The sequence below is a fragment of the Lissotriton vulgaris genome, chromosome 7, assembly GCF_964263255.1.
Source record: "Lissotriton vulgaris chromosome 7, aLisVul1.2, whole genome shotgun sequence".
NCBI classification, from domain to species: domain Eukaryota; kingdom Metazoa; phylum Chordata; class Amphibia; order Caudata; family Salamandridae; genus Lissotriton; species Lissotriton vulgaris.
In genome coordinates, this window is record NC_141695.1 from 172,233,362 (window position 1) to 172,260,142 (window position 26,781).

Here is a 26,781-nt window from a genome sequence, read left to right on the forward strand (position 1 = left end):
CCATCGAACCGTGAGTGACGTGGCACTAGAGTCATTTCATTCAGAGGAAGAAGTCACTGTCTGTCTGAGTCTGTGTGTCAGACTCAGACAGACAATCAGTCAGACTTCCAATACTACTCAACTCCAGTCCTAGAGGCCGCTCTGTACAGCTGCAGGGAAACAAAACAGCAGCACGTTTGATTGACCCGTGCCCTGGGTGTGTAACAACCAAACATTCAGGAGGAGGAGGAGGTGCCTGCGCGCAGCACGCAGAACGTTGCGCTGTCGACTCCTCCGCGTCTGCGCGCCTCTTTAGGGCATTAGGCCTGTGCGAGACTGCCTGCACCATTACGAGCGAGAGTGACGAGCAGAGGCACTGTGCGCACTTCTGGACCGAAGCTTGCGGGAGGCCAACCATAATTAAATTACTCCTAGGCTAGCCCGCCAACATAGCGCCCACCACCTCTGTCTGCCACCATCAGCAGGTGAGTTTTTCCGGCTCCAAATCAATTAATGATTCGTCATGGCATAATTGGCATTGGTGGCACAAACAGGTGGCTGGCGTCGCGCCGTGGTGATCTGGATTAAGTTAATTGATTGCTGCCTGCCTGTGTTGTTGTGAGTCAGTGAGTGACTTGTGAGCAGGGGCCAGGGAGGCAGTGCGGAGCGAGGTGGTCTGCCTTTGATGACGTTTATGGGTAAATGCACCGCTCTGTGTACATGCAGAGAGGCCTCTCGCCTGCTAGCGCCTTCTTCAGCCTTCAATGAGCTGAGTGCAGAACTCAGGCTGAGGGGGCCCTTGTGCGCTCAGCCTCTCACAGGACCGTCGCAGGTGCAGGCAATAAATCAAAATGTGTAATTATGATGATGAATCAATCATCATCATGATTACAATTTTTGATGTGTTGCGCATGGTGCGGGCAGCTATGCCGGTAGGCCGTGATTTAAAGTAGAACTGAACTAAACTAATGTAGGCTGGCTGGCAGCTTTGTTCGTTCTCCTTCTTCAATCACGGCCTAGGCTACTGTGATTGCCGCCTCATTCTCTCGGGACTGGAGGGGGCGGCCGCGGCCACCGAAAGTAAATTACAGGCCCAATTAATTCTTTTTGCACATACCATCAGATTGAGGCCTAATCTGATGGTATGTGCAAAAAAAACCAAGCATTTGCAACGCAATAGGTCTCGCATATGCGAGAGTTTGAGCTACAGGCATTGTAAATGAGAATGCCTTTTATTTATTGTGTTGGTTTTCAAAACACATAAATAAAAAGCATTGTCATTTATAATGCCAATAGCTTAAACTCTAGCAAATGCGAGACCTATTGAATTGCAACTGCTTTTTTTTCAGATGCCACTTATCTGTATGTGTGTCCCGTTTATGAGAGAAACTCTTCCTGCTTCTGTAAACGCCTTTAGCTCTCAGCAGATGGGTGTAAATGGCATTAAGGTTCCAAAGGCAAAAAATGTTTAGATGTTTACTCCTCTCAAAATCGGAATGGTTGTTTTATTAAAAATGCAGAAATGGCTTCTGTGTGTTATGGTCGCAAATTATACATTCTTTAATGTTTAACAATTAAACTCAGAAGCCACATGAACGTGATGTGCCTCATTAGTTCAGCCAGTGGGGAAGAAAAATGCATGTGCGACCAGATACTGTCCTCGCGACACTGGGTCTGGTTTGATCCCTGCATATATCACAAGCATTACCATACGGTGGGTGTAATAATGGCAGGCCAGGCTTAGACATACAGGTGTTTCACTGCGTGGAAGGGGTGGGGAATGAGAGAGGGAAGTAATGTGTCTTTGTTAGTGTGTGAGAGCGAGACAGGTGCAAATGTGTGTGTGTGTGACAGCGAGACTATGTATGTATTTACATGTGTGCAAAAGCCATATTGATTCTGTTCGTATGTTTGAGTGGGAAGTAGAAAAACACATACACAATGGGGGGTTTGCGTGCGTGCAAGCGAGAGTGAGTGTGTGAGAGAGAGAAGAGAAAGGGGAGACATTGTGTGTGTGTGTGTCCGAGAGAGAAATACATATGGATTTTTTTCATTCTTTGGCTAGGGGGTAAGTTTACCTCTGTAAAAACCCTTATGTCACCTTCCACATTCTGCCCAAGGTGGTATTGAAAGGTGTGGCCACACCCTTAAAAAAGTGCAGCACATGATCCTACAAGCAGTGTTTTTTTGTTGTTGTTTTTTTATTGTTACACACGGTTACATGAAACGCTTCGACAGCCACTGCCCCCAAATGTGAAGTGTATGTGTGTGGGTCTAACTCGGATGCCGTGCCACCAGACAATGCACACACTGCAGGAGTAAAAGCAACCAGAGAATGTTTACTAACATGGTGCACTCCATGAGAGTGCATGCAGTGTTCACCATGTTGATATGAAAACGTTTAGCAGCCAGACATGCCCCCAAACATGCAGTCATGACCTGACACTTCAAAGCAGCTGAACATATGTACTTATCCTTGCTTCTAGAACACCTATGCCATAACAGAGTGGCCATGCATGTAATTGCCCATGTATGTAGTCTTTGTGACATGTCTTGTTTGCTGTGGGTAACCGTTTCTATCGGAGAAACCACAAAATGTTACTGACTGGCAGGCATATGGGAGAGAGAACTGCCTTCCCAGAAATTCTAGCACCTACATTCTAACATTTCCGTGCTGCAAGTGCTTTTTTTTCTGAGAATGCCGCCCAACCAAACTCCTGGTGAAAGAGCACACTGGGGGAGGGGGCGGAGGGGAGCTCATTCGCACTGCCTACTACATCTATAGACATGCCTGTCTATAGAAACAAACGTGCCCTTGGAATGCAGGGATTTACAAAAGGGGGTGGTGATGAACAGAGTGTCTGAATTGAGCAGACCACTCTTACCCAGTCCAAAGATCAGGGCTTGATCCATCACCGTTATTTATCTCACTGCCCCATCCCAGCTCAGAATCTGGCTATATGCAAATCAGTCTGTCCCTGGCCCAGTGCATCATGGGAACAGGGCAGACTAAACTACCAAGCCAATTCTTTACCAGAAAGGAGACAAGCTACCGGGGACCGGTTTCTGGCATTTCAGCCTCTTCGGCCCGGCTTGCTTGAATCCTGATGGAGCAGTGAGAAAGGGACTCATGTCTGAGTATACCCTGCCACACCTATAGTGGCCAAAATCGATTTACAAAAGGGGGTGGTGATGAACAGAGTGTCTGAATTGAGCAGACCACTCTTACCCAGTCCAAAGATCAGGGCTTGATCCATCACCGTTATTTATCTCACTGCCCCATCCCAGCTCAGAATCTGGCTATATGCAAATCAGTCTGTCCCTGGCCCAGTGCATCATGGGAACAGGGCAGACTAAACTACCAAGCCAATTCTTTACCAGAAAGGAGACAAGCTACCGGGGACCGGTTTCTGGCATTTCAGCCTCTTCGGCCCGGCTTGCTTGAATCCTGATGGAGCAGTGAGAAAGGGACTCATGTCTGAGTATACCCTGCCACACCTATAGTGGCCTTGAAACTGGGATGGTGCAGTGAGCTAAAAAACGGTGTTGGATCTAGCCCTGATCTCTTGACTGGGTGAGAGTATTCTGTTTAATTCAGAGACTCTGTCCCTCACCACCCCTTGTTGTAAATATTTTTGTCCACCCTAAGCGTGGAAGGGTATACTCAGATGTGAGTCCCTTGCTCATTGCACCATCAGGATTCAAGCAAGCTGGGCCGAAGAGGCTGAAATGCCAGAAACCGGTCCCCGGTAGCTTGTTTTCTTCCCAGTGTAAGAATTGGCTTTTGTAGTTTGGTTTGCCCTGTTCCCATCATGCACTGGGACAGGAACAGACTAATTTGCATACAGCCAGGTTCTGAAACTGGGATGGTGCAGTGAGCTAAAAAACGGTGTTGGATCTAGCCCTGATCTCTTGACTGGGTGAGAGTATTCTGTTTAATTCAGAGACTCTGTCCCTCACCACCCCTTGTTGTAAATATTCTTGGAATGCAGGGGCCATGCCTTGCTGCAGGCTGGCAGGTCTGCTGTTACGCGCATCTGCTGGGCATACGGTACTGCAGACGCATTCAAAGGTGTAAACCGTACATAAGTACCCTCGTGCCTGCCAGTACAAATCCCCGTGCCAGGGACTCTGTTTTTACAGAAGATGGCTTGAAATGCCGAACCTCCAGCCTGCGCGACATCTGACTGACTCATCCACCTTTCGATGTCTGTAATTGTGGCACAGGAGGAGGGGGGTACTCTCTCCCTGCAGCACCTGCCGCATATCTGATAGAATCTCGTGCATGTAATGAACACCCACCACTCCCCGTCCTTACTGCAGGTGTGAGCCTGTTTTTGCCAATTCACTTTGATCCGACAAGGCACACAAGTCAAACTGTGATTGCTTTGGCAATTCCGACAATATAAAATAAATGGCTTCTAATTTTCTTCTTTTTTTATTTTTTTATTTTTTTTGCATTGTGAGCAGCCCTCCTTTTTAGGTCGAGCAGACCTACCCTCAATGCGTGAGCATTGAAGGTGTCTGCTTCAGACCTATTGTGGCCCGTATTTAGGAATGTGGACAGCTACCAGACGCGCGCTTTGACGAGGTCAGATTTCATCTCGGGAGCGAGCGTCTGGTAGCTGCGCATGCGCGAAGCAAATCCCTTGCTCACAGGCAGCCCCCACCCCTCTGCATGCACGCACACACACACACAGGCGCGCGCAGGCACACGCAGGCGTACGGCACACATACAGGCACACTATCCCCCGCCTCGCATTCTCTTTCAATCACACACAGTCACGCATGCGCACACACTCCCCCCCCCCCCCCCCCTTTCCTCCCCTCCCCTCCCCCACAGGCATACACACAGGCACGCACGCACTTCACATCAGCCCTGGGCCCCACTCACCGACTGCGCTCTTCCGTCGAGGCTCCTCTCGCGCTCCGCTCCTCACAGCGCGTCTCCTCTTCTAAATCGGGGCTCCCTCAGGTCAGAGGAGCCCCGCAACAGGCGCCACACTCTTCCTTCTCCCCGGCCCCCTCCTGGGGACCCGGGCTACCCCGGACCGGCAGGGCGCTCCATGCGCCGGCAGCTCACGGACCTCGGTCGGCCGCGAGCGGATTGGCCGGCCGGCCAAGAGCTTCTGGGTCGCCGCGGGCAGCGCGGCGGCACTCTACAATATGAACTTGGTGTTTTTGTCCCATTTAAAGTCATGGGCAGGCGTAATGCATTGAAATGTTCCCTAATGCGCACTAAAAACCTGGAAATATCATTGGTAAACAAACTGAAAATGTGGTAGCTGTGCTGACGGTATTATCCAATCCTAACGAGTCCAAATGTATGGACAGAATTGAGCGCGCTCCCTACTGGGGTTCCCTTTAGCCCTGGACTCTCTTCTACTCCTTCACACCTGTGTCTACTCACCTCATAGTCAACTTCGCTCCAGATACACCTGTCGCAAGCTGACCAAGGCCTCCCAGCGACGCCCGGACTCCGAGCAGTGCACGGCCTGGTGGAAGCGGACGTCAGAAGAGAAAGTGCTTTGCCTTCCTCCGGGAGCAGTCTTACCTGCGGTGCCCTTCTCGGGTGCCTCGTTTTAATCTGTTTTTACAGATTTGTTCCGAGAAGGCAGTGACTCAAACGTTGCAACCATCGAGCATGTGAAAAATACTCAAATGACAGACCAAAACCGACTCCTTACGAAGCTGTTTGTCTCCGAATACTTATAGAAAAGATAGACAGGCAATTGTTTCTACATTAGCTCGCAGAATGCAAGATGCAGAAATTATAGACACATTTTGAGTATGTAGAAGCAGCAACCCAGAATTTTGCTTTAATTATACTTGGGATCTGCGAGCGCCATCCTGTCCTTGCATAGGAAATCAATGCGGGCATCACCAGGAGCTATCTCCGTGGCGCTATAGATGCATCTGCTCATGCAGCACACACACATGGCCACAAACATATACAACCGCATTTGCACACAATCACAGAACACGGTGAGCACTTAGAGGAAGAAAGGATTTTAAGGAACTGAAAACGTTTACTGAATGACCTGTTGCCTTGATAAGCCGGGCGGACCTATGGAGTCAATAAGATAAGAGTCAGGCTGTCTTCTCTTTCATTTGAGATCTGTCTGTCTCGGAATGCAGGTGGAAGTGACGCAAGGTATCAGAGAGCAGCGTTCAGATACGGCTGGTGTCTCTTTTATCTCCTCTGGTTACGCAACTTAAACAAGAAAGCAGTGACTCTGGAAGACCAAAAAGAGGGGGATTAAAAAGCAAAATAGGAATAGAGACTGAGGGAGTGCAGTGTTGTGAACTGAATTACACCTACATATTTCACGACTGACCAGAGTGTTAGTTAATTTTACACAATACAGTAGGTGAACAGAAAGAGAGACAAATCTAAGTTGGATTTACATTCTTTGGTGGATGGCCCTGTCCCCAGGACCTATCAGGAAGCTGCACCTTGGTATGAATGGATGGGTGAGAGTGTCACAATGGAGACGAGGACAGCTCCTGGAAGCACGCTTTGCTGCCTGCAGCTCTCTTCAAGTAAGAAAAAGCATTTGCAATGCAATAGGTCTTGTTGTAATAGGATCCATTCCCATTTTACCTCACGACATCAGACGTTTCCTTGTACGCGGGGTATTGAGACTTCAGTGGTGCGTCTTTGCGTACATGCTCAGAAAGGTAGGGTATTTCATTAATTTGGTATTATGGGTACCAGCGTTTGTTCATTTATGTCTGTTTGAACAATCATACTTCATTTCCCCTTCTGTTCAGATAGCAACATTCAGTTCACATCTTCAACATTAGATCTTGGTGTTCAGCACGTAAGCTACCAGTTAACATGCATTTGTGTTTCACTTGGTTGGTCTGCAATACAGTGGTGCAGGAGTTCATATTATTGAGTGTTTACCTTGAGATGCAATCTGAGCGTTCTTTTGTTGTTGGCTCACTTTTGGTGGTGTTGAGTGTTGTCTCTTTGGATTATTTCCGAGGCACGCTTCTTTATTCACTGCTCGGGTTTTCATTCTCTGGTTGCCATGTTTATGTGCATTAATGGTGCAGGATTCACTATTTTAACGCCTATATTTTGTATATATTCAAGTGTTTGTAGTTATTATAACCAGTCCTTAATTTTTAGGTCTCGTCTAAGGAATTGTGTTAGCAATGCTTTGGCCGAGATAATAAGTAGGGGCTCTCAGAAATGCTCCCACTGAATGCAACACACACTCCACACAATACCACTCAGTGCCACATAATTACACTACTGAATACAACATACACTCCAGACAATACCACTCAGTTCCACATAATTATATGCTACATACTTACACTGCGCTCAACACAACATACACTCCAAATACCACTCAGTGCCACATAATTACATGCCACATAATTACACTGCACTCAATGCGACATACACTCCAAATACCACTCAGTGCCACATAATTACACACCACATAATTACACTGCACTCAATGCAACATACACTCCAAATACCATTCAGTGCCACATAATTATATGCTACATAATTACACTACACTCAATGCAACATACACTCCAAACAATACCACTCAATGCCACATAATTACACGCCACACAATTACACTCATAACATACACTCCTCATAATAACACTCAGTGCCACATAATTATATGATACAAAATGTCAGCGCGCTCAATGCAACATACACTCCAAATACCACTCAGTGCCACATAATTACACGCCACATAATTACACTGCACTCCATGCAACATTCCAAATACCACTCAGTGCCACAAAATTACATGCCACATAATTACACTACTGAATGCAACACACACACCACACAATACCACTCAGTGCCACATAATTATATGCTACATAATTACAATGTACTCAATGCTACAAACACTCCAAACAATACCACTCAGTGCCACATAATTACATACCACACAATTACTCAACTGAATTCAACATACACTCTACACAATACCATTCAGTGCCACATAATTATATGCTACATAATAACAGTGTGCTCAACGCAACATACACTCCAAACACCACTCAGTGCCACATAGTTACACGCCACATAATTACACTCTATTGCACCACCACAGCAACACTCAGCACCACAACATCACTATACGCTACCACAGCATCACTGAATGCCACAGCATCACTCGTCACCACCACAACATCATTCAGCACCACCACAGCTTCAATCTGTGCAACCATTCAACAACAACTGGTTCAAATATGTTCTCTCAATGTTTCGAGCTTTATTACAAATGTCACAAAAAAATGTTAATATTTCACTTCTGTTCTTGGATTTTCGTCACAATAAAATACACTTAACATAATCTTCACAAAAGTTATTTACAAAAGTTTAAGCTATTGCCATTATAAATTACATTATCTTTTATTTAAGTATTAATTATTTAAAAAAATTAAAAGCAATTGTTATTTGTAATATCAATACATCTAAGACACGTAATACAACACATATTGCATTACAAATGCTATAGGTGTCACATTTGCGAAAGTTAAAAGTACTGTCTTTGTTAATGACAAAGCTATTAATTTCGCTATTTTCAAAACCAACACATACATAAAAATTTGTCATTTACAATACCAACAGCTCAAACTTTCCTAATGCGAGACCTATTGCATTGCAAATGCTTGTTAAATGTGCCTTTTCAGAGAGTGGCTGCCTGACTGTAAACCCAGCAGGTACAAGCAAATCTCTTAAAGAAGGGGAGGGGTCCCGCTATTAGCGTATTGCCACTAATTAATCTCCGAAACGCCTTGCGCAAGAGTAGTAAACGCAAGATCTGGGCTTGGCGCGTTTGCATCACAGAGACGTCCTGGTTGAACACAACGACGAGCAAACGAGATCTCAATTTCCTATTATCACAGATGCATTGCATACCTTTTAAAAGGTGGCACCACCGGATACACCCATCACACAATAACGCACTAACTGGAGTTTGTGAGCCCAGGGTTGTGCAGATTCCAGTGTATAAAACATCTGTATGGTCCAGAGCGCCTTATTTGAATTTATAGCAGCTATATATGTCCTTGTCATATGAATGCATTTTTAATGCCGGTGTTCCTGAAATATTCAAAACCTAAAACACAAAAATGAACTATGTTTTGGAAGGCCCACCTCTTATATTTCGTAGCACTGGCCCAGGACAGCATGAAAATATCTCCTCATCGGTTTATTTTGATTGCAAGTTTCATCTACATTCAAAGGGAGAAACCAGAAAAAGGCAAGGACAAAAGGGTCAGAGACAAAGAAGGGACAGAGAGTGAAACACCAAGCAAAAATCAAGGTGGAAGAGAGATGAAAGGAAGACAAAAAGACAAATGCGGATGGAAAAGGGAACAATGTGCTCGCTCTCTCTCCCTCACGCGCTCTCTATTTATCCCTCTCAATCTCTCTATACAAATTCCTCTCTCCCCCCTCTGTCCCTCTCTATCCCCATATCTCTCTTGGTTCCTCTCACTCTCTATCCCTTTCTCTCTGTCCCTCTCTTAATGCAGCACGCGCTACGATATTCGTTTTATTAATTACATTGCTTACTTACCTTCAATTATCCATATGCCGGTTTTTAGCACCCCCCACCCTGCCCCTCCCCCGCCTCTCTGCCCCACCGCAACTCCCTCCACAGGCCGCGGCTGATTGACACCTTGATCTCGTTCTTCAACAAATGATAACTTGCCACTCTGATAGGAGAATGTTAATGGAGATGCATTGCTAATTTTTTATCAAGGATACAAATATTTGCCCACAGGAGTATATTGGTGAGCGCATCTGTTTGCAAAGTCTGCCTCCTTTTTTATTTATTTATATAGCGCACTACTACCCAAGGGTGTCTAGGCGCTTGCAGCTCAACACACATTGCACCAGAGAGATGTTGCGTCTCTTACTTGTGGGAAGGTTATAATCTGTGTAACCAGGTTTTAAGTCCTTTCCTAAAGGAGAGTAGATCGGGGGGAGTTTTTTAGCTTTATTGGTAGCTTATTCCACCATCTGGTTGTGACAGTTGTGAAACGTTTTCTGCCCCAAATATGAAGGCGTAACTTTGGTTCTTTCACTAACTTCAGAGATACGGACCGAAGTGTACGTACTGGGATATGCCATTGGAAGCAGTCTGTCAAGTAGGCAGGACCTAAGTTATGCAGCCCCTTAACACCATCGCTGCTAGTGATATTTTCCTCCTGTGCTGGAATTTTCAAAAGTCCATTGATCATGACGAGCTGGGCTCGTCATCAGCCTGGTAGGAGGCTACTTCATGACGAGCCCAGCTCGTCATGAGCCTGGGAGGGGTTAAAGGCAAAGCAAAGTGCCTTGAATTTGATTAGATTCTCTTACAGGTAGCCAATGCAGGATGATGAGGGCATGTTTGGCTGAAGAATATTTGGCTAAGCCAAAGAGCAACCGATTTGTAGAGTTTTGGAGTACTTTCAATTTTGCCACTACCGTCTTATTTACTCCAGCCAAAAGTCCATTACAATAATCAAGTTTAGATAGAACTAAGGCTGCCACCACCGCTTTCCGCAATTCCACCGGAATAAATGGAAGACCTTTCCTCAGAATCTTCAGGGTAAAATAGGTTGATGAGGTAAGCAGCTTTAAATGATGGGGAAAAGGGTAGGGTAGTGTCAATAATGACTCGAAGATTTTTGGCCTTGGTAACTTCGGTGGGGGAGATCCCCAGCTCTGCTGGCCACAGTTATGGGGACCAGAAAGATGTGTCTCTGCCAAAGAGTAAAACCTCTATTTTATCGGAGTTAAATTTGAGGCAATTCCCTGCCATCCACTCACTTACACATCTCATGCACTCCTTGAAATTGTGGGCAATGTGTTGTGATTTTTAATCGAGATGGATACAGTAATCTGAATATCATCTACATATGATACCAAATCGATGCAGCGGGCTTTAATCAAGAGGGCTAGACGTGTAATGTAGACATTAAACAAGGTAGGGTTCAGAGACGAGCCCTGTGGCATCAAATATGGGGGCCTGAAGCACTGAGGTTTAAAGCCTTCTACTTCAACAAATTGTACCCGGTTTGATAGAAAAGATCTGAGGAGTGCACAGGCTGGTCCTACTATTCCTGCCTCTTGAAGCCAGTTTATTAGAATGCCATGATCTACCTTCTCCAAGGCAGCTGACAAGACTAGCAATATCAGGGCTGCAAAGCCTCAGTTGTCAACTGCAGGTATAATTTCCTATGTTGCTGTGACTAAGGCCAGTTCAGTATTATGCCTTATTCTGAAACTATATTGGGTGGAGTCCAGAACATTGTTGTTCTCAAAGTTTGCTAATTCTTGGTTCATATGTTACTCCAAGATTTTTGGTGGCAAAGGTAGGCGGGAAATAGGGTGATAGTTCCCTGGGTCTGTTTTATCTAAATGTGACTTTTTTAGCAGAGGTAGAATAGGTGTTTTTTCCACATCTTGTGGGAGATCCTTGATTCAATAGTAGAATTAATTTCCTCCATGAGTGGATGAGCGACGGTCTCCACTATCATATGGGTTACTGTAGGAGGGCAAGTATCCAACGGAGATCCAGATTTGGTAGCTAAGAGAAGTTTTGAAACTTGTTCACAAGAAATTATTGTGAAGTTAGAAAATTATGGCGAACAAAGCGGTACAAAAGGGGGTGGCGATGGACGGAGCATCAGATAGGTCAATACGCTGACGTCTTATGGTTCAGGGGGAAATGACTGACAGAAAAACAAGCATTTGCAATGCATTAGGTCGCGCATTTGCGAGAGTTTGAGCTATTGGAATTGTAAATTATATTGCCTTTTATCTGTGTTTTTAAAACAGATAAATAAAAGGCATTGTCATTTACAATACCAATAGCTTAAACTATTGCAAATGGGAAACCTATTGCTTAGCCAATAGATCTCGCCTTTGGCACCTTATAAGTGTTTAGCCATGCAACAGTTGATGTTGCACCAAGGATATTGTGCTGCATAACTAAATACTTATAAGGTCCCAAAAGCGAGACCTTTTGGCTATGCCAATGCTTGTCCTAGATAGAATTGACTTTGGGGTCTTGTCTCTTTCAGATTAACATAACCTCCTTAAACTAATTTGCATGTTATTGGGGCGTGATCGCTAACATTTATGGCCAGTATCTGGAGGTTTCTATATACTGTCTCTCAGATTTTTAGAGGATACAATATAATCTATTGTAGACCCTTTCCCTGCTCTTTCAAAGGTATGATCCAAAGAACCAGTGATCATATTTATCCTATTTCCAACCTATAAATTCCATGTTATCAGAAGCATATTCAAGGCATTACCATAGGATGAGTAAGTAAAATGTATTATGGAATCTCTGTTCAAATCTGTCACTCCAAAAATCGTTTTTTGATTTGATTTCTTAAAGAGCACCTGAATCACCCCTTCACCCGCGTGCTGTTGGATTGCTGCTACAGTCACATCTAAAGGAGGGTTAGAACAGTAGGCTCCTAAGGTGTTTTCTAAACTGTAAGTAATCTAGACAAAGTCAGAGGTGCTCTGGTAGTGCATTCCGTAGGGTTGGGACTACACGGGAGAAAGCGTTTCCTCCCGGGCGCTCTTTCCTATAGCGAGGAGTGACAAGGATCGAGTTGGATCATGATTGAAGGGAACGGGTCGGGAGGTAGTCGGTCAGTTTCTTTAAGTAGATGAGGCATTTTCCATTCAAGGATTTGTGCACAATGCAGCAAATCTTGAACTTAATTAGCATTCGTATTGGCAGCCAGTGTAACTGTCGAAACGGGCACGGAGGAAGTTTGAGGGGGGGCGGTTAGCTACCAAATGAGCCGCGGTGTTCTGAACTATTTGCAGTCTATTCAGCGATGCTTCATTTGCTGAAATCATCAAGGAATTAAAGTAATCTAGTCAGTTTAACACTAGCGCCTGGATGAGTGTTTGTCACGTGTATAGAGGCAAGAAGGGGAATACCTTCCTTAGAAGCCCCCGCACATAAAAACATGCTCGTTCATAGTCCACTTTTAGTTGAAACAGACCCCCAAGTTTTTTTTGCTACTAATTTTGGCGTGGGTGCAGTGCCCATTTATTTGGGCCACCACCCAGGAGGTAAGGTAAGGTAATTTTATTATGCATAGTTAATTAAAACCAGTGCAAACATTTTACAAAACAGATTAAATATCATAAAAGAAGTTGTGTCTTTAAAACGTCATTAAAAGAGCAAACAGTAAAAGCCCAATACAAATTTCCAGATGCGTTACTTTTGGGTAAGAGCAGGTGTCATTAAGTTCAAATTAGTGTCTAGATGCTGTGTAATGTTTTTTGGCAGTTTCTGCTCAATTAGCGCAAGGAACTTTACATACCTGCAGTTCAGTTTTGTGTTTGCAGGGTTAAGACAAGCCAGTACTGCTTGCCTTCTAGTGCGAGTTCCTATCTGTCTAAGTTGGTCCTTTAGGAACAGCTGGCGTGCTGGCCTGAACTCTTGGCAGAGGCAAGTCATATGAAGTATGTCGCCCTTCTCTGTATTGCAGAAGGTGCAGGGCTCGTGGCCATTGCTCCTTAGCCATGGTGGCAAATGCTCTCTGGTAGGCAAGACCCCTAGTCTGTATTTCAGAAACTTCAGTTTTATTGTCTTGGGATAACCCTGGCTGAAGTATGGTTGAGGTGTCAGGGATTTATATGTGTTTATGGTCATCCATGCATGGTTTCTTTTAGCGAATGACTCTTTATCCTCTAGTAGTGAAAGAGTTTTGACAGTTTTCCAGACCAGTTTTTTAAATGCTTTGTGGCCGAGTTGCAAATCCCAGATCGCAGTTAGTTTGGTAGTCCCCAAGGCTGTCTTCAGGTAAGATCTTGCCTGAGATGCGTCCCTTCTTTGAATGTCTTGCCATAACAGCTCATTTAAAGTGTTAGTAATAGCAGAACGAAGTTTGTGGCAACAGATGATGTAAGCTCCCTGTCTTGCAAGAGCTTGTTTTTGTAGTCCAAATTCCAGCCTGAGTTGGGCGGGCGATGTATAGGATGGGAGCGAAAACATTGTTCGGTAGGCTTTTGTCTGGATTACGTCCAGATTCTTGGCATCTCTCCCACGTAGAGCCTCGCTGCCGTAGCAGATGGATGGTAGTAGCTTAGCCTGGATGATTTTCAAGTAAGGAGTCAAAATTGGTCCTGTTAGTTGGTTAGCTATGCTTTTTAATGTGGCGGCAATACAAGACGCTCTCCTTTTTGCTTCCAGCATTTGCTGTGAGAATGAACCATCTTGGTCGAAGATGACTCCCAAGTATTTATAGTCCGAAGCTGGCTCAATATTTTGGCCCCCCAGTGTCCATATCTTCTGCGGCTTTTTGTGTATGTTTATTGACATAGTGCGAGTTTTGCTTAAATTTATTTTTAGTTTGTTTTCCATGGCATAACTGTGCATTTGAATTAGTAGTTGTTTGAGGCCGATGTAGGTATGGCTCAGTAGCACGACAGTTTCTTTAAGTAGATGAGGCATTTTCCATTCAAGGATTTGTGCACAATGCAGCAAATCTTGAACTTAATTAGCATTCGTATTGGCAGCCAGTGTAACTGTCGAAACGGGCACGGAGGAAGTTTGAGGGGGGCGGTTAGCTACCAAATGAGCCGCGGTGTTCTGAACTATTTGCAGTCTATTCAGCGATGCTTCATTTGCTGAAATCATCAAGGAATTAAAGTAATCTAGTCAGCTTAACACTAGCGCCTGGATGAGTGTTTGTCACGTGTATAGAGGCAAGAAGGGGAATACCTTCCTTAGAAGCCCCCGCACATAAAAACATGCTCGTTCATAGTCCACTTTTAGTTGAAACAGACCCCCAAGTTTTTTTTGCTACTAATTTTGGCGTGGGTGCAGTGCCCATTTATTTGGGCCACCACCCAGGAGACCACCTCAACATTACCTCTTCAAACTGTATTATCTCCGTTTTCCCTGCATTAAGCTATAGAAAGTTATTTTGCATCCATCTTTCAATGGACTGCAAACCCTCTGCGAAGATTGTCTAAGCATTGGGATTGTTCCTGTCAAATGTGAATAGAAGCTGGGTGTCATCAGCATAGGACATAGGAACAAAACCTAGGTTCTTTAGCAATCTTGCTAAGGGATCAACATAAATGTTAAATAGTGTGGGACTCAAACATGAGCCCTGCGGCACTCCCTTAGTCAGTTGTGTGGTTTTAGAACGGAACGGGCCCAGATTTAGAGTTTGCGTTTTGTCAGAGAGAACTCTTCATCCGTTTCAAAGCACTTCCATGGATGCCGATTTCCCCAAGTCTCCTAAGCTGGGTCTGATGAGAGATGGTATCGAAGGCTGCTGATAAGTCGAGTAACACCAGCAGCACCACTTGTCCGTTGTCTAGGGACATTCTGATGTTATCAGTTACTTCAATCAAGGGCGTCTCCGTACTGTGCCTGGCTCGAAAGCCCAACTGAGATGCATTAAGGCAGTTAGAAACTTCAACAGAATCAGACACGTGCGTGTTCACGTGCTTTTCTAGTACTTTACTCAGGAGTGGTAATAACGAAATGGGACGGTAGTTGGATAGATCGTCCATGGATGCTTTGAGATTTTCTGGATGGGGATTATCTGCGCGCCTTCCATGCAGCGGGTAGAATACCCTTTTCTAAGGAGTAATATAGAATAGAATAAATAGGAGCAGCAAGTTGTTTGGCTAGCAGTGAGGGGATCTCAGCAGGGATGATGTCGAGCGGAGAACCTGATTTTATTGTTTTAAGTAAAGTCTCCCCTTCTTCAGGTTTGAGTGCCATGAATGCCTCTAGTCACTGTGTGTTATCTGCACTTGCATGTAGGTTAGTCGTGGGTTCGACCTGAGGGCTTCCAGATGCTGTGATTTTATTATAAATTAATTCAATTTTTTGAGTAAAATGTATAGCTAATTTGTCACATATGGCTTGGGAGTGAGTTTCTTCTTTGTCACATGCCTTGGGGTTAGTGAAAGTTTTAAAAATCTAGTAATGGGTTTTCGGTGCATTCCCTGTCTGTTCAAGTTCTTGTGCTATATGGGTTCTGCAAGTGTATTTGATGTTTTTATGGTATTGCGCCAATGCTAGTTTATATCTTTCTTTATCCATTGAGAGATGTGATATGCGCCATAGCTGCTCCAATTTTTTTGCGATTACTTTTTTCAGTTTGAAGATTAGAAGAGGACCAGGTTGACTGAGGGAATCTGACTACGGTAGTGCATTTTTTCCGCGGAACCAAGCAGTCAGTGGTGTTTTTAGTATTAGAATTGAGCACCCTAGGTGCTCCTCCACATTACCTGTGTCAGAATTGTTAGAGCTAAGGAATGTTTTTTCAAAATCCTCAGGCGTGAGTTTGAACCACTGTTGATGCCACCTGGCAGAATTAGTAATAGGATTGTTGGAGGTCCCCGGGTGTTTAATAAAAAACTCTACAAGTGAGTTGTCTGTCCAGGTGAGTGGGGCGGTGGCACCACAGAGGATATTAGGGGAGTTAGAAAAAATATTATCTAGCATGTGTCCCGCTAAATGAGTGGATCCACTATTGATCTTGTTCAGTTCAAGTGAGGTTAGATATGCCAAAAAGCTGGTTGTATCTTGGTTTGTGGGATTTTCACTATGGATATTGAAATCCCCTAGCAACACAAAGTTTCTAGTAGAAATCACATGTGTTAGGATAAATTGCATCAAGAAATTGGAAAGGGGCCCCGGAGGTCGATAGACCGGAGCACCTTTCCAACAATGTCAGTGGAGCAGATCAATTCTGAAAACCAATATTTCCAAAGTGTCACTGCTAGGTTTGTCGACTATAGACAATTTAATCGGCTCTTTGTGAATAATAGCTATGCCCCACCTTCTTCTGGAGTCTGTCAAGCTTTTGGATCCGATATCCTTCCGGGAGAGCCAAAGCAATAAATGGATTTGAGCTGGGTTTTATCCAGGTTTCCGTAAGGAACCCGATGTCTGGGAGTTTAGAGGAGAGCAGATCCTATATTTCTGTTGAATATTTTGGAAAAGATCTCACATTACATAATAAGCAATTCCAGTTTTGCGATTCCAGGGAGGTCGAAGGAGGAGGGTCGGTCTAGTCTTAGTAGCAACGTTGGACATTACTTCCACCCAACAACGTTCCTTTAAAAGTATATGTAGATGGTTTCATGCTCTGAAAGCAACATGCTCTACATGAAAAGGGACCTTAAAATGTCAAGCGTGGTATTGTAATAGGTGGCTGAGTGCAGTTATAGGAGTCAATTTTCCTGTAGCTTAGCAGTTCTTGCCAGGTATATCTCACCCAGTCCTTTTTAGGTAGAGCAATTCATTGCTCGAAACCTGTTACTTGTGACCAAACTCTCTTGAACACAAGCAGATTTCTCACAATGCATCTTGTGTACTGGAGCATGAAGCTTCCCCAGGCGCGCGCTTGGCCTCACTGAAACATCATATGCCCGCACCCACGCCTCGCACCCGACTTCATTGGAAGGCGCTTCGTGCATTCTCCCCTCCCTTTCAGCCCTTTTAGCCTCTTTCCCAGCCGGACCCTCCTTTCTCACCTCCTTTTTCCGTCTCCGTCTGTTTCCTCCGCCCCTCAATCAACTCTCTCGAGCTCTGAAGCGGGCACTCCCCCGTCACCCTCATCCCCCTCTGCCCATCTCCACATTACTTTTAAATTCCAAGTCCCCTCTCTCTAGCTCACTCGCATGTCTTCTCTGGCGCAACCACCTCCTTCCTATCCTTGGCATCATCGGGTTGCCCCATTGAGTCAATGTTCTTGATAGCGTTTTAAAATTGAAGAAACCAGATACGGTATATTTTCCTTGCTTGGCTACTTTCTTGGCTCACAACTTGTGACCAAGTCATGTTGGCCCCTGAACGGCGGGTGTGGTTAAACAAGAGAGGCTTGCGTTACACACTGAAGAGTGAAGAAAGACTTGGTACCCGCATTCCCTCTTGTGAATCCAGAGCCAGGTGTAACTTGCTTAGCCAGTCTCCGTGCCTTGAAGAGTTACACTCTATAAAACTCTATTTAAAAAAAAAAAAGTTTCCTCTAAAACAAAAGACTAAGTGCAAGCTGTCGTATCGGAAAGCTAAGCAGACTATATTTGAGCTAAAATGGAGGGCAACCAGCGTTCCTTAAGCCAGTCATATTGACTAACCAGCATTCCTAAACCAGTCATCTTGAATTTCCCTACTGTTCCCCGATAGCAGGACGTGACGCATCTCCAAAGTTGTCTCCTCATTCTATGGTTGCGAGTCATATTTCACGACAAACTACGGTAGCGTTTCACTGGCACCATATGTAACTGCAAAGTTCAAGTCATTCATTCCATAGGGGTGTTCTGCAGCATGCGTGCACATCAGAGAGGTGTACTTGCTCATAAAATCGGCGCATTCGCCCATTCAGCAGAGCACAAGTAGCCCACTCTTCATGCTGTCAAACTGTGCCTGGGCTCCCTTAACGCACAGGATGCACAGACAGCCGACGCACTCTCACACACACACTGGATGCATTCATAGCATACCGTGCGTGCACCCAAACCCCAAATAATGCACGATCCACTATCAAAAGTGTATGCCAGCACACCATTAAAACAACATATGCATGCACACAAAACAGTACATCAGGGGTGTCCATCGTAAGTCCAGGAAGATTGGTGCCTTGACACGTTTTCAGGATATCCACGGACTATGTATCGATCACTGTCTTGGCCTCTCCACTCTTCCTCTATTTCTGTCTCACTCTCTCCTGCCCCTTCACTGTCTTGGCCTCTCCACTCTTCCTCAGTTTCCGCCTCCCTCTCTCCTGCCCCTTCACTGTCTTGACCTCTCCACTCTTCCTCTATTTCGGTTTCACTCTCCTGCCCCTTCCCTGTCTTGGCCTCTCCACTCTTCCTCTGTTTCTGTCTGTCTCTCCTGCCCCTTCCCTGTCTTGGCCTCTCCACTCTTCCTCTGTTTCCGTCTCACTCTCTCCTGCCCCTTCCCTGTCTTGGCCTCTCCACTCTTCCTCTGTTTCCGTCTCACTCTCTCCTGCCCCTTCCCTGTCTTGGCCTCTCCACTCTTCCTCTGTTTCCGTCTCACTCTCTCCTGCCCCTTCCCTGTCTTGGCCTCTCCACTCTTCCTCTGTTTCCGTTTCTCTCTCCTGCCCCTTCCCTGTCTTGGCCTCTCCACTCTTCCTCTGTTTCCGTCTCACTCTCTCCTGCCCCTTCCCTGTCTTGGCCTCTCCACTTTTCCTCTATTTCTGTCTCTATCTCTCTCCTGCCCCTTCACTGTCTTGCTTCTGTTTATTGTATTTGCACAGATCTAATATCTTGGTCTATTCCTTTTCAATAATCAGGCATTTTTGTTTGTTTTTGATGGGTTTATTTATAGGCACTTTCTATCTATCCATCTATCGCCCTCACTCTATCGCCCTCTCTCTACAGCCCTCACTCAGCACCACAGCATCAATCTGTGCAACCATTCAACAACAACTGGTTCAAATATGGTCTCTCAATATCTCAAACTTTATTACAAATGTCACAAAAATATGTTAATATTTCACTTCTATTCTTGGATTTTCGTCACAATAAAATACACCTAACACAATCTTCACAAAAGTTATTTACAAAAGTTTAAGCTATTATAAATTACAATAACTTTTATTTAATTATTTTAAAAAATTCAAAGCCATTGTTATTTGTAATATCAATACATCTAAGTCACGTAAATACAACACATATTGCATTACAAATGCTATAGGTGTCACATTTGCGATAGGTATAACTATTGGCATTGTAAATGACAAAGCTATTAATTTAGCTATTTTCAAAACGAACACAGAAATAAAAAAAACTGCCTTTTACAATAGCTCAAAATGTCCTAATGCGAGACCTATTGCATTGCAAATGCTTGTTCCCTATTTCTGCTGCGGGTCGATCAGGGTCCTGGCTCCTGGCAACATCCAGGCACGGACGGTTGCAGACAGGCTCGCTTTAGGCGCGCCCGCTGCGCGTCATGCCAACCATCCGTTTAGGTAGGGGAAGTTAGCAACTAGACCGCTAACCTCCGCTCTACTGCCCTGCAAAACCAGAAGTGCCCACAGCCTCTCCCTCTACTCTTCTGCTTCCTCCACTCAAGCGGGTAGAACCAGTGGTGGACCATGAGACGCGCCCGCTTAGAGGAGTAGTGCCAAGATGGTGAGATGGGTATGAGGAACCTCTATGCGATTTTCCCCCCACAAAATGCACCATTGATAATAAAAAATCCCTTAAGAACAGTTATTTGCAAATTAAAACCACACTTCTAAACACATATCACTTCTGTTCTTGACTATTTGACCACTCTTCATATTAAAGTATTCCATCCAGAGGGGTTTCAGAGGTTTGGGAAGTTGATGACTGAAGTCGTTAATCCTATGTTCAGCTTGGTCCACATTATATACCAAGCGCCGAAAAGAGTTATTGTAAAAAATTATAATAACAAGATCTCACTCACCTTGACCCTCACAAACCAAAAAGTGGAAGTAGTGGGATTCATTAACACATTTTAAAATCTTACGCCTGAGGGTATTTGCTAATAATGTTACTAGTCTTCCCTTTGTTCTACTAGCTCTAGAGGGATGTGCCAGGGTTTGGAACAATTGATAACCATCCAAAAAAATTCACCCTCCCATGTTTCCTTGAGGCAAATGAAATCAAATTTTGTAATCTCATTTAACCAATCTTTGTTATCTTCCTTAGCCCCATAGTCTGCAATGTTCCAAGTTATAATTTTCCATTCCTTTACCCTCACATGCTTTATACCCTTCTCCCTTGTGCATAGTTGCCAACGAGCCCCCTCATAATCCCTCTTTTTTCCTTCCCCAGAGAGTCGGTCACAGCCTTCTAAGCTCTCTAAGGGGGCCAACCGGTTTAGGGTATTGGTCCATCTGGGGCCATATGGCCCTGATATCCCTCTTGGTATCCATCTTTACGTCTCCCAGTCTATGCAACCATGGAATGTCATGTGCCTTGTAGAAAAACCCCAAAGGTAGAGCGTAGATCTTGGAACCTACCAAAGGTGCTATGGGGAGTCGGCCTAAAAGGTCCCCAACTAGTCTTTGGTTAATAATTTCGTTATTAAAATTAACTACAATACAATCCGCCACAATTTGTTTTGAGGCTGGGCCCACCCATGGAATTCTCATTGCCATTAGGGTGCCCCTGTACATGCGTACCAAGTCTGACAAGCTTGGTCATCCAATGAAGTGCCTTTGCCATTAGGTGGTCTGTTGTCTGTTGTTGTGAGACCCTTAGCTCCGGTGCATTGACAAGTACGATGAGGTATGGGCAAGCTGCTGGAGGGAGGCTTAGGGACTGCACCTCATTCCCCCTCTCCCTTTGAGATACCTGTCATTTTCTCCACCTCTCCTCCCTGACTTTTCACCTAGTATCAGTTTCACTAAATGACGGTTGTCTTACGCTCAATCTCCTATCGTGGCTACCTGGGGAAATAACTCCAGCGCCCCCTCTTTAGGGGCATGGGGCTGATGGCTGATGTACGTTTCTAGGGCCAAGGGGGAAGGATGGGACCTTTCACCCCTGGTCTCTGCTCCTGCCTTTCCTCCCTCATGTATAGTCAGCATTGTTTTCAAAGCACATGGAGAGTTAAACTAGCGCAGGTGGCCCTGCTCTATGTGTTTGCCCACCCTGATCAATCGATTGTATCACCCCTTGATCAATTTTTCCCTGGCAGGTTGATAATGACTGAACCATACTCGACAAGAGGGTTTGCACTTTGTCATATAGGGCATCCAAGTTTGCAATATGTGGACCCAGTATTTGGGTTTGATAGTCGCTAAGGTTGGGCCTCTGTGGGGTATCCCCACCAACCTCCCCTTCTTCCAGCCCTCCCAATGAAAGTCTCAGTTCAATGAGTTATATTTCTTTAGTTAAAAAATGTGTTGTCATCACAAGAAAAGAGTCCAAAGTAGGTATTATTTTCCCACCTGTTTCCAGTTGATTGGAATTACCTAGGTGCTATAGGTGAAGCCGAAAATGTTAGGGGGAGGCCCAGCCTGGCCAGTAGCCGCTGCCCCCTTAAAAAAATGAACTCTGCACACACGCCTCCTGGCACATTGCCAGCCGGTGCTTGCAGTCCCCAGGGGTGCTGTGGGACTCCTCTGGACAGTCCTTTCACAAAACGCCCCAAAAATAAATTTAAGGCATGGACACGCCTAAAAAGAAAACTGTTGTCTGCGTGTACAATGGTTTTCGGGTGATCTCCCTTTCCTAAAGTCAATTAGGACGTGTTATCTTCTAAAGGTTTACCTGCATCAAAATATTGAGTTTGTTTTGAATCATTACTTTTATTATTCTAAATTTCAGTTCCAAATCTGCAAACATCTTCAGGAATAAGCTTTAAGTAATTGGAAAGACACATTTTGGTGAGTCATAATTGGGAAGGTGGCCTAGGATTCCTGTTGTAAACTACATTACTTTCCTTGCATACACCCTAATAACCTCTGACTGTGCAGTTCATCATTCTTAGATTCATGGTCAACAAACAATAAATAAAAGTTTAAACTGAAGAATGTAAAAACAAAATGACAACCAATATTGACATAACTTCTTAGCTCGAAAAAAGATTGTACCACCAAATGTTTTCATTGACATTTTTTCATTCTCTCCCCTAGAGAACACTGCTCCAGGATATTATGAACCATCTTCGAGTTACCGGGACATCAGTTGGAGATGGTACCATTCCTGAGCGTCCAACATCAGGCATTTTTGTGGGAGCTGTAAATTCTACTCGGTATTCAACCATAGTCTCTTTTCTTGGAAGTGTGCAGCCTACAGCCGCACATCCTGGCTCCACCATGGAATACGTGACCTCTGAAGATAGTGATCTCACATCCACTTCAATGCAGGTTTCTCTTCATGTTGCTGCATTACTCATCATTACTTTCACCATTGGGATTCTGGGGAACAGTTTATATTTGTGGATGTTGAGCTGTAAGATGATCAAGACAGCCAGCACCATCTGTTTCTACCATCTCATCTGGTCGTATATGCTCTTCACCTTGATCATTCCTTTCTATGCCATCTTCCTGCTGAAGAACGAGGACTGGGTATTCGGATTGACTCTCTGCAAGCTAGTCACCTTTGTGTTATATCTAAGCATGTACTCCTCGGTGTTCCTGCTCACCGCCATCAGTGTTGACCGATGTTTGGTTGTCCTATATCCTTTTTGGACTATGTCTTACCGAGAAACCAAATGGGCATCAGTAGTGTGTTTTTCTATTTGGGTGCTAGCACTAGTTTTTAGTGTCCCCTATTTGGCCTTCCCAAAAACCTTTGTTGATGTCAACCACAAAACATCCTGCTTCAACGATTATGCCTTTTCTGATGGCAACTTTACTCCTGAGGTAGAACGCCTACAGAGAACAGTCCATTTGTCAATGTTCATCATCCAGCTTATGATGGGTTTTCTTATACCCTTTTCAATTATGACAGTATGCTACATGAAATTGGCCATGACGCTCAAGGCTGGGAACCATAATAAGACTAACAAACCATTCAAGGTGATTGCTACCACTGTCATCTCTTTCTTTGTGTGTTGGTTACCTTACCATATCTATAGCGGCTTGATCGTCTACCTAGAGTCTATCCCCCAGCTTCTCCTCCTGATAGTGAGGAGCCTGTCCATCATCTTGTGCTGCATTAATGCTGGTTGCACCCCAATGCTGTACCTGTTAATTGGTGAAAAATTCAGGGGACTTTTCAAGACATCCCTCTATACATTGTTCAAAGGAATATTTGACGAGGATCTGATTCGAAATTCACAGGACAGCAGAACTAAAACCTTTGAGTCTGAGACTTCCAGCCAAAGTCGTATGACCAGTCTCGTTTAGATAGTCTCATGAACATTGACTTGACTGTTCTCTTGAAAAGTGTTTTGAACAATTCTACAAATGTATAATACAGGTATATATTTCATGCTCTGATTGAGCATGTGACTTACTTGCCATCACAGGTGAAAAGTTAGTGAGGAGTGCTAAATTTCCTAGCATGGGACAGTGCAGAAGACATCCCAGGTATCTGATGCTGGTATTTGTATAACCATTATTCTATTATCTTTAAAATGACATCTATAGAGAATAATCTGGAAAAAGAAAAATTTGATTTGGTTTTTGGGTGATGAAGCCCCACTCTTTGGACTTTTTTTTAATGATCTTACCAATATTATTGGGCAGCGACCTTACAAGGATAAGGTTTCATGAACTTGTCTTCACACAAGGAACCCTATTGTGCAAACAAAGGAAGGCCATAGCTAAGCAAACAAAGAGGACTAGGGTAGAGGTTACTCCAGCTTGGTTTCTTCAGAGAGGGTGTAATACAGCCTTTGAATATGCTGGGATCTTTCGAACGAACCTAGGGAAAGTTTTGTGAAATATCTTGACTGACTCAACTGTTTGCCTTATTTTACAAGGGGAAAGCTAAGTGCACCATGTGTGCCTAAATATAATATGTAAATGAAGGATCACATAACGTGTATTTGTAAAGTGCATGGTCACCCTGTTAGGCCTCTTGGCGCTGAATAACAGATGGCTGCTTGCTGTGAAATCAGTGAACATAAAAGTGCACAGTGAGCATCCCAACTACTACTTAAATCACGTCTTTTGTGGCCCCTATTAGCTTGTTGTCATCTTTCACACTTTCTCCAATTATGTCACAAAGAGGGATTCCTTATCATCTTGAGGTATATACAGTCCTGAAGATGGTCTCATTGATTTGTTAACGACCGAGACTGAAGGAGCGATGGACATTCCAACTTCCTTTGTAGTGACTGATTAAATATGCTGTTTACAGCCCAGTATACTTGTTGTTAGGTGTATCCCATGTGTATAGGAAGTGGTTGTTTGATACATTGACATGTGGCATATGTAGTTAGATATGATTAAGTAATGACCAATTTCAAAGTGTCATGATATTTTTTACTGTGAACCTGTCATTGTATATTTGATGATTCTTCGTTTTCAATGTAAAGACAATTTTTTTTAATATATCCACCTTTTTGAAATATTTCTTTTATGTTTTTGAAAATAACTTTCAATTATGTTGTAATGTCAAGCTTTGACATATTCAAAAGTTTAGAAACTTACATATTAGTGCTGGAATAATTCCCTTGTTGGACACCTTCATCTGTTATGTTATATTCACCGAAGTCCTCAAGGGAATATTGGGTCGCCCTCTCTTGTCTAAAAGACTTTTAGGATATTGGGATTTTGTCCCAACCATTTGGTGCCTGTGTCCTGAGTCACTTGACTTGATATAGCTGGGAGGGTGGTTTTAGTGTATTACCCTCTGAGAGGTTGGCCTTGCATATGCTATCCACTAGTTATAGTAAGCACCTTGCACCAGTCCAAACAACCCCTTAGAGTTGATAGGTTAAAGGAAACCTTTTTTGAAAGCTCTCCTAGTTGTAGCTATGGAGAGCAGCCTTCAGGCTAAGTCATGAAGGAATGTAAATCGGCTTGTGTTACCAGTCTATAATCTTTTGAATGACAAAACAAAAGGAGAACCACAGCAGGTATATATAAAATATATGTATTTATTCTAAACACACCCTACTAGTCTCTTTATGAGGCTAGAGGTCCAAGCACCTACATTACACTTAATATATTACAGTAAATTAGCACAATATACGTTGAGCCCTAGGGACGTAACAAACCATATATTAAAGTGGTATAAGAACCACGACTTGACTAGACACAAAGCCTAGAGCCTGTAGAATATCTAGGACCACAAGGAACCACCTAAGGTAGTGACACAGGGGACCCACGGGGGACGCGTGCAGTGTGAGAACACAGCTGCGAGATGCCATTACTTTCTGTGGGGAAAGTCGTGGTTGGAAATTTAAAGATTAAGGACACTTAGGAGAGGAATTTGAGCAAACCCCTTTAGACTTAAGAGGTTATAGGGACAACACCCACAGGAGCACCAGAGTACTCGAGTTACCTCACCCAGGCGCATAGGTGTCTTTTGGTGTCAGATATCGTTGTTAATTTCAATGGCGATCTGTTGCAAACTGTTGCTGCCGTCGAAGTGGAAAGTGTCCGGAGTGATTGAAGCATGGATCAGTTGAGAAGCACCTGAAAGCAGAGGGGACAAAGTCTGGGTCACTTGCCAGTGACCAGGGGCACAATAGACAAATGCACACTGATGTCGGGTGATTTCAGGTTGAAGAGGTGAAGCTTGACTCTGCAGCCATGATGACCAGTAGGCGTCGACGATGACCAGGAGCTGGATTCTTGCTGTCCCTCAAAGGATGTTGAGTGCTGTGGCTTTGGTGACCGGATTGGACCCAACAAACCTTGACAAAGGGAACCCATGCAGAAAGAGAAGAAATGCTTCTGTGTGGACCCGCAAGGTCTGGGGGACTCACCAAGTGGTGGAGAGTCAAGTCACATCTGGAGCAACTAGGGAAACCCAATGGAAGTTAAAGTTGCCTTCTCAGAGACCCACCAGTCAACGGAACAGTGATCGCAAAGCTACCTAGAGTGAAAACACAAAGGCCCGGCTCTAGGAACACTTGTGGAGGGTAGGCCAGCAATAATCGGTGGAAAAGGTGCTCGGGTCTGGGCTACAAGTAACCCAATGCACACCCTCAAGGAACGACGAGTAGCTAATGCACTTGCAAATGTGCACTGTGTCCAGGGGTCTGGATCCACAGTACTCACAAGGGCTGCGGGTCTCAGCTTTGCTGGGGACTCTGGTTGGCCTTGGAGAAGTCTGGAAATCCACCTCCTGGGCTACAATTACTGCGGAATCCTTCGGGAGCTTCAGAGATGCAGACCGGTCAGATGTCTTTGGTG

At 44.4% G+C, this 26,781-nt stretch overlaps 1 protein-coding gene across 1 annotated transcript; it reads left to right on the forward strand.

Moving 5' to 3' along the window:
• Positions 1 to 317: 317 nt before the first annotated feature.
• LOC147701109 (putative G protein-coupled receptor 33) lies at positions 318 to 24,990 on the forward strand. The gene is made up of 2 exons (XM_086928576.1): positions 318 to 464; positions 22,600 to 24,990. The coding sequence occupies exon 2, from the start codon at positions 22,621 to 22,623 to the stop codon at positions 23,815 to 23,817; it is 1,197 nt and encodes a 398-aa protein (XP_086784702.1). The 5' UTR covers positions 318 to 464; positions 22,600 to 22,620; the 3' UTR covers positions 23,818 to 24,990.
• The last annotated feature ends 1,791 nt before the right edge of the window (positions 24,991 to 26,781 follow it).

Coding starts and splice junctions, on each gene's coding strand:
- LOC147701109 (XM_086928576.1), top strand. CDS start 22,621: ATGAACCATCTTCGAGTTACCGGGACATCAGTTGGAGATGGTACCATT.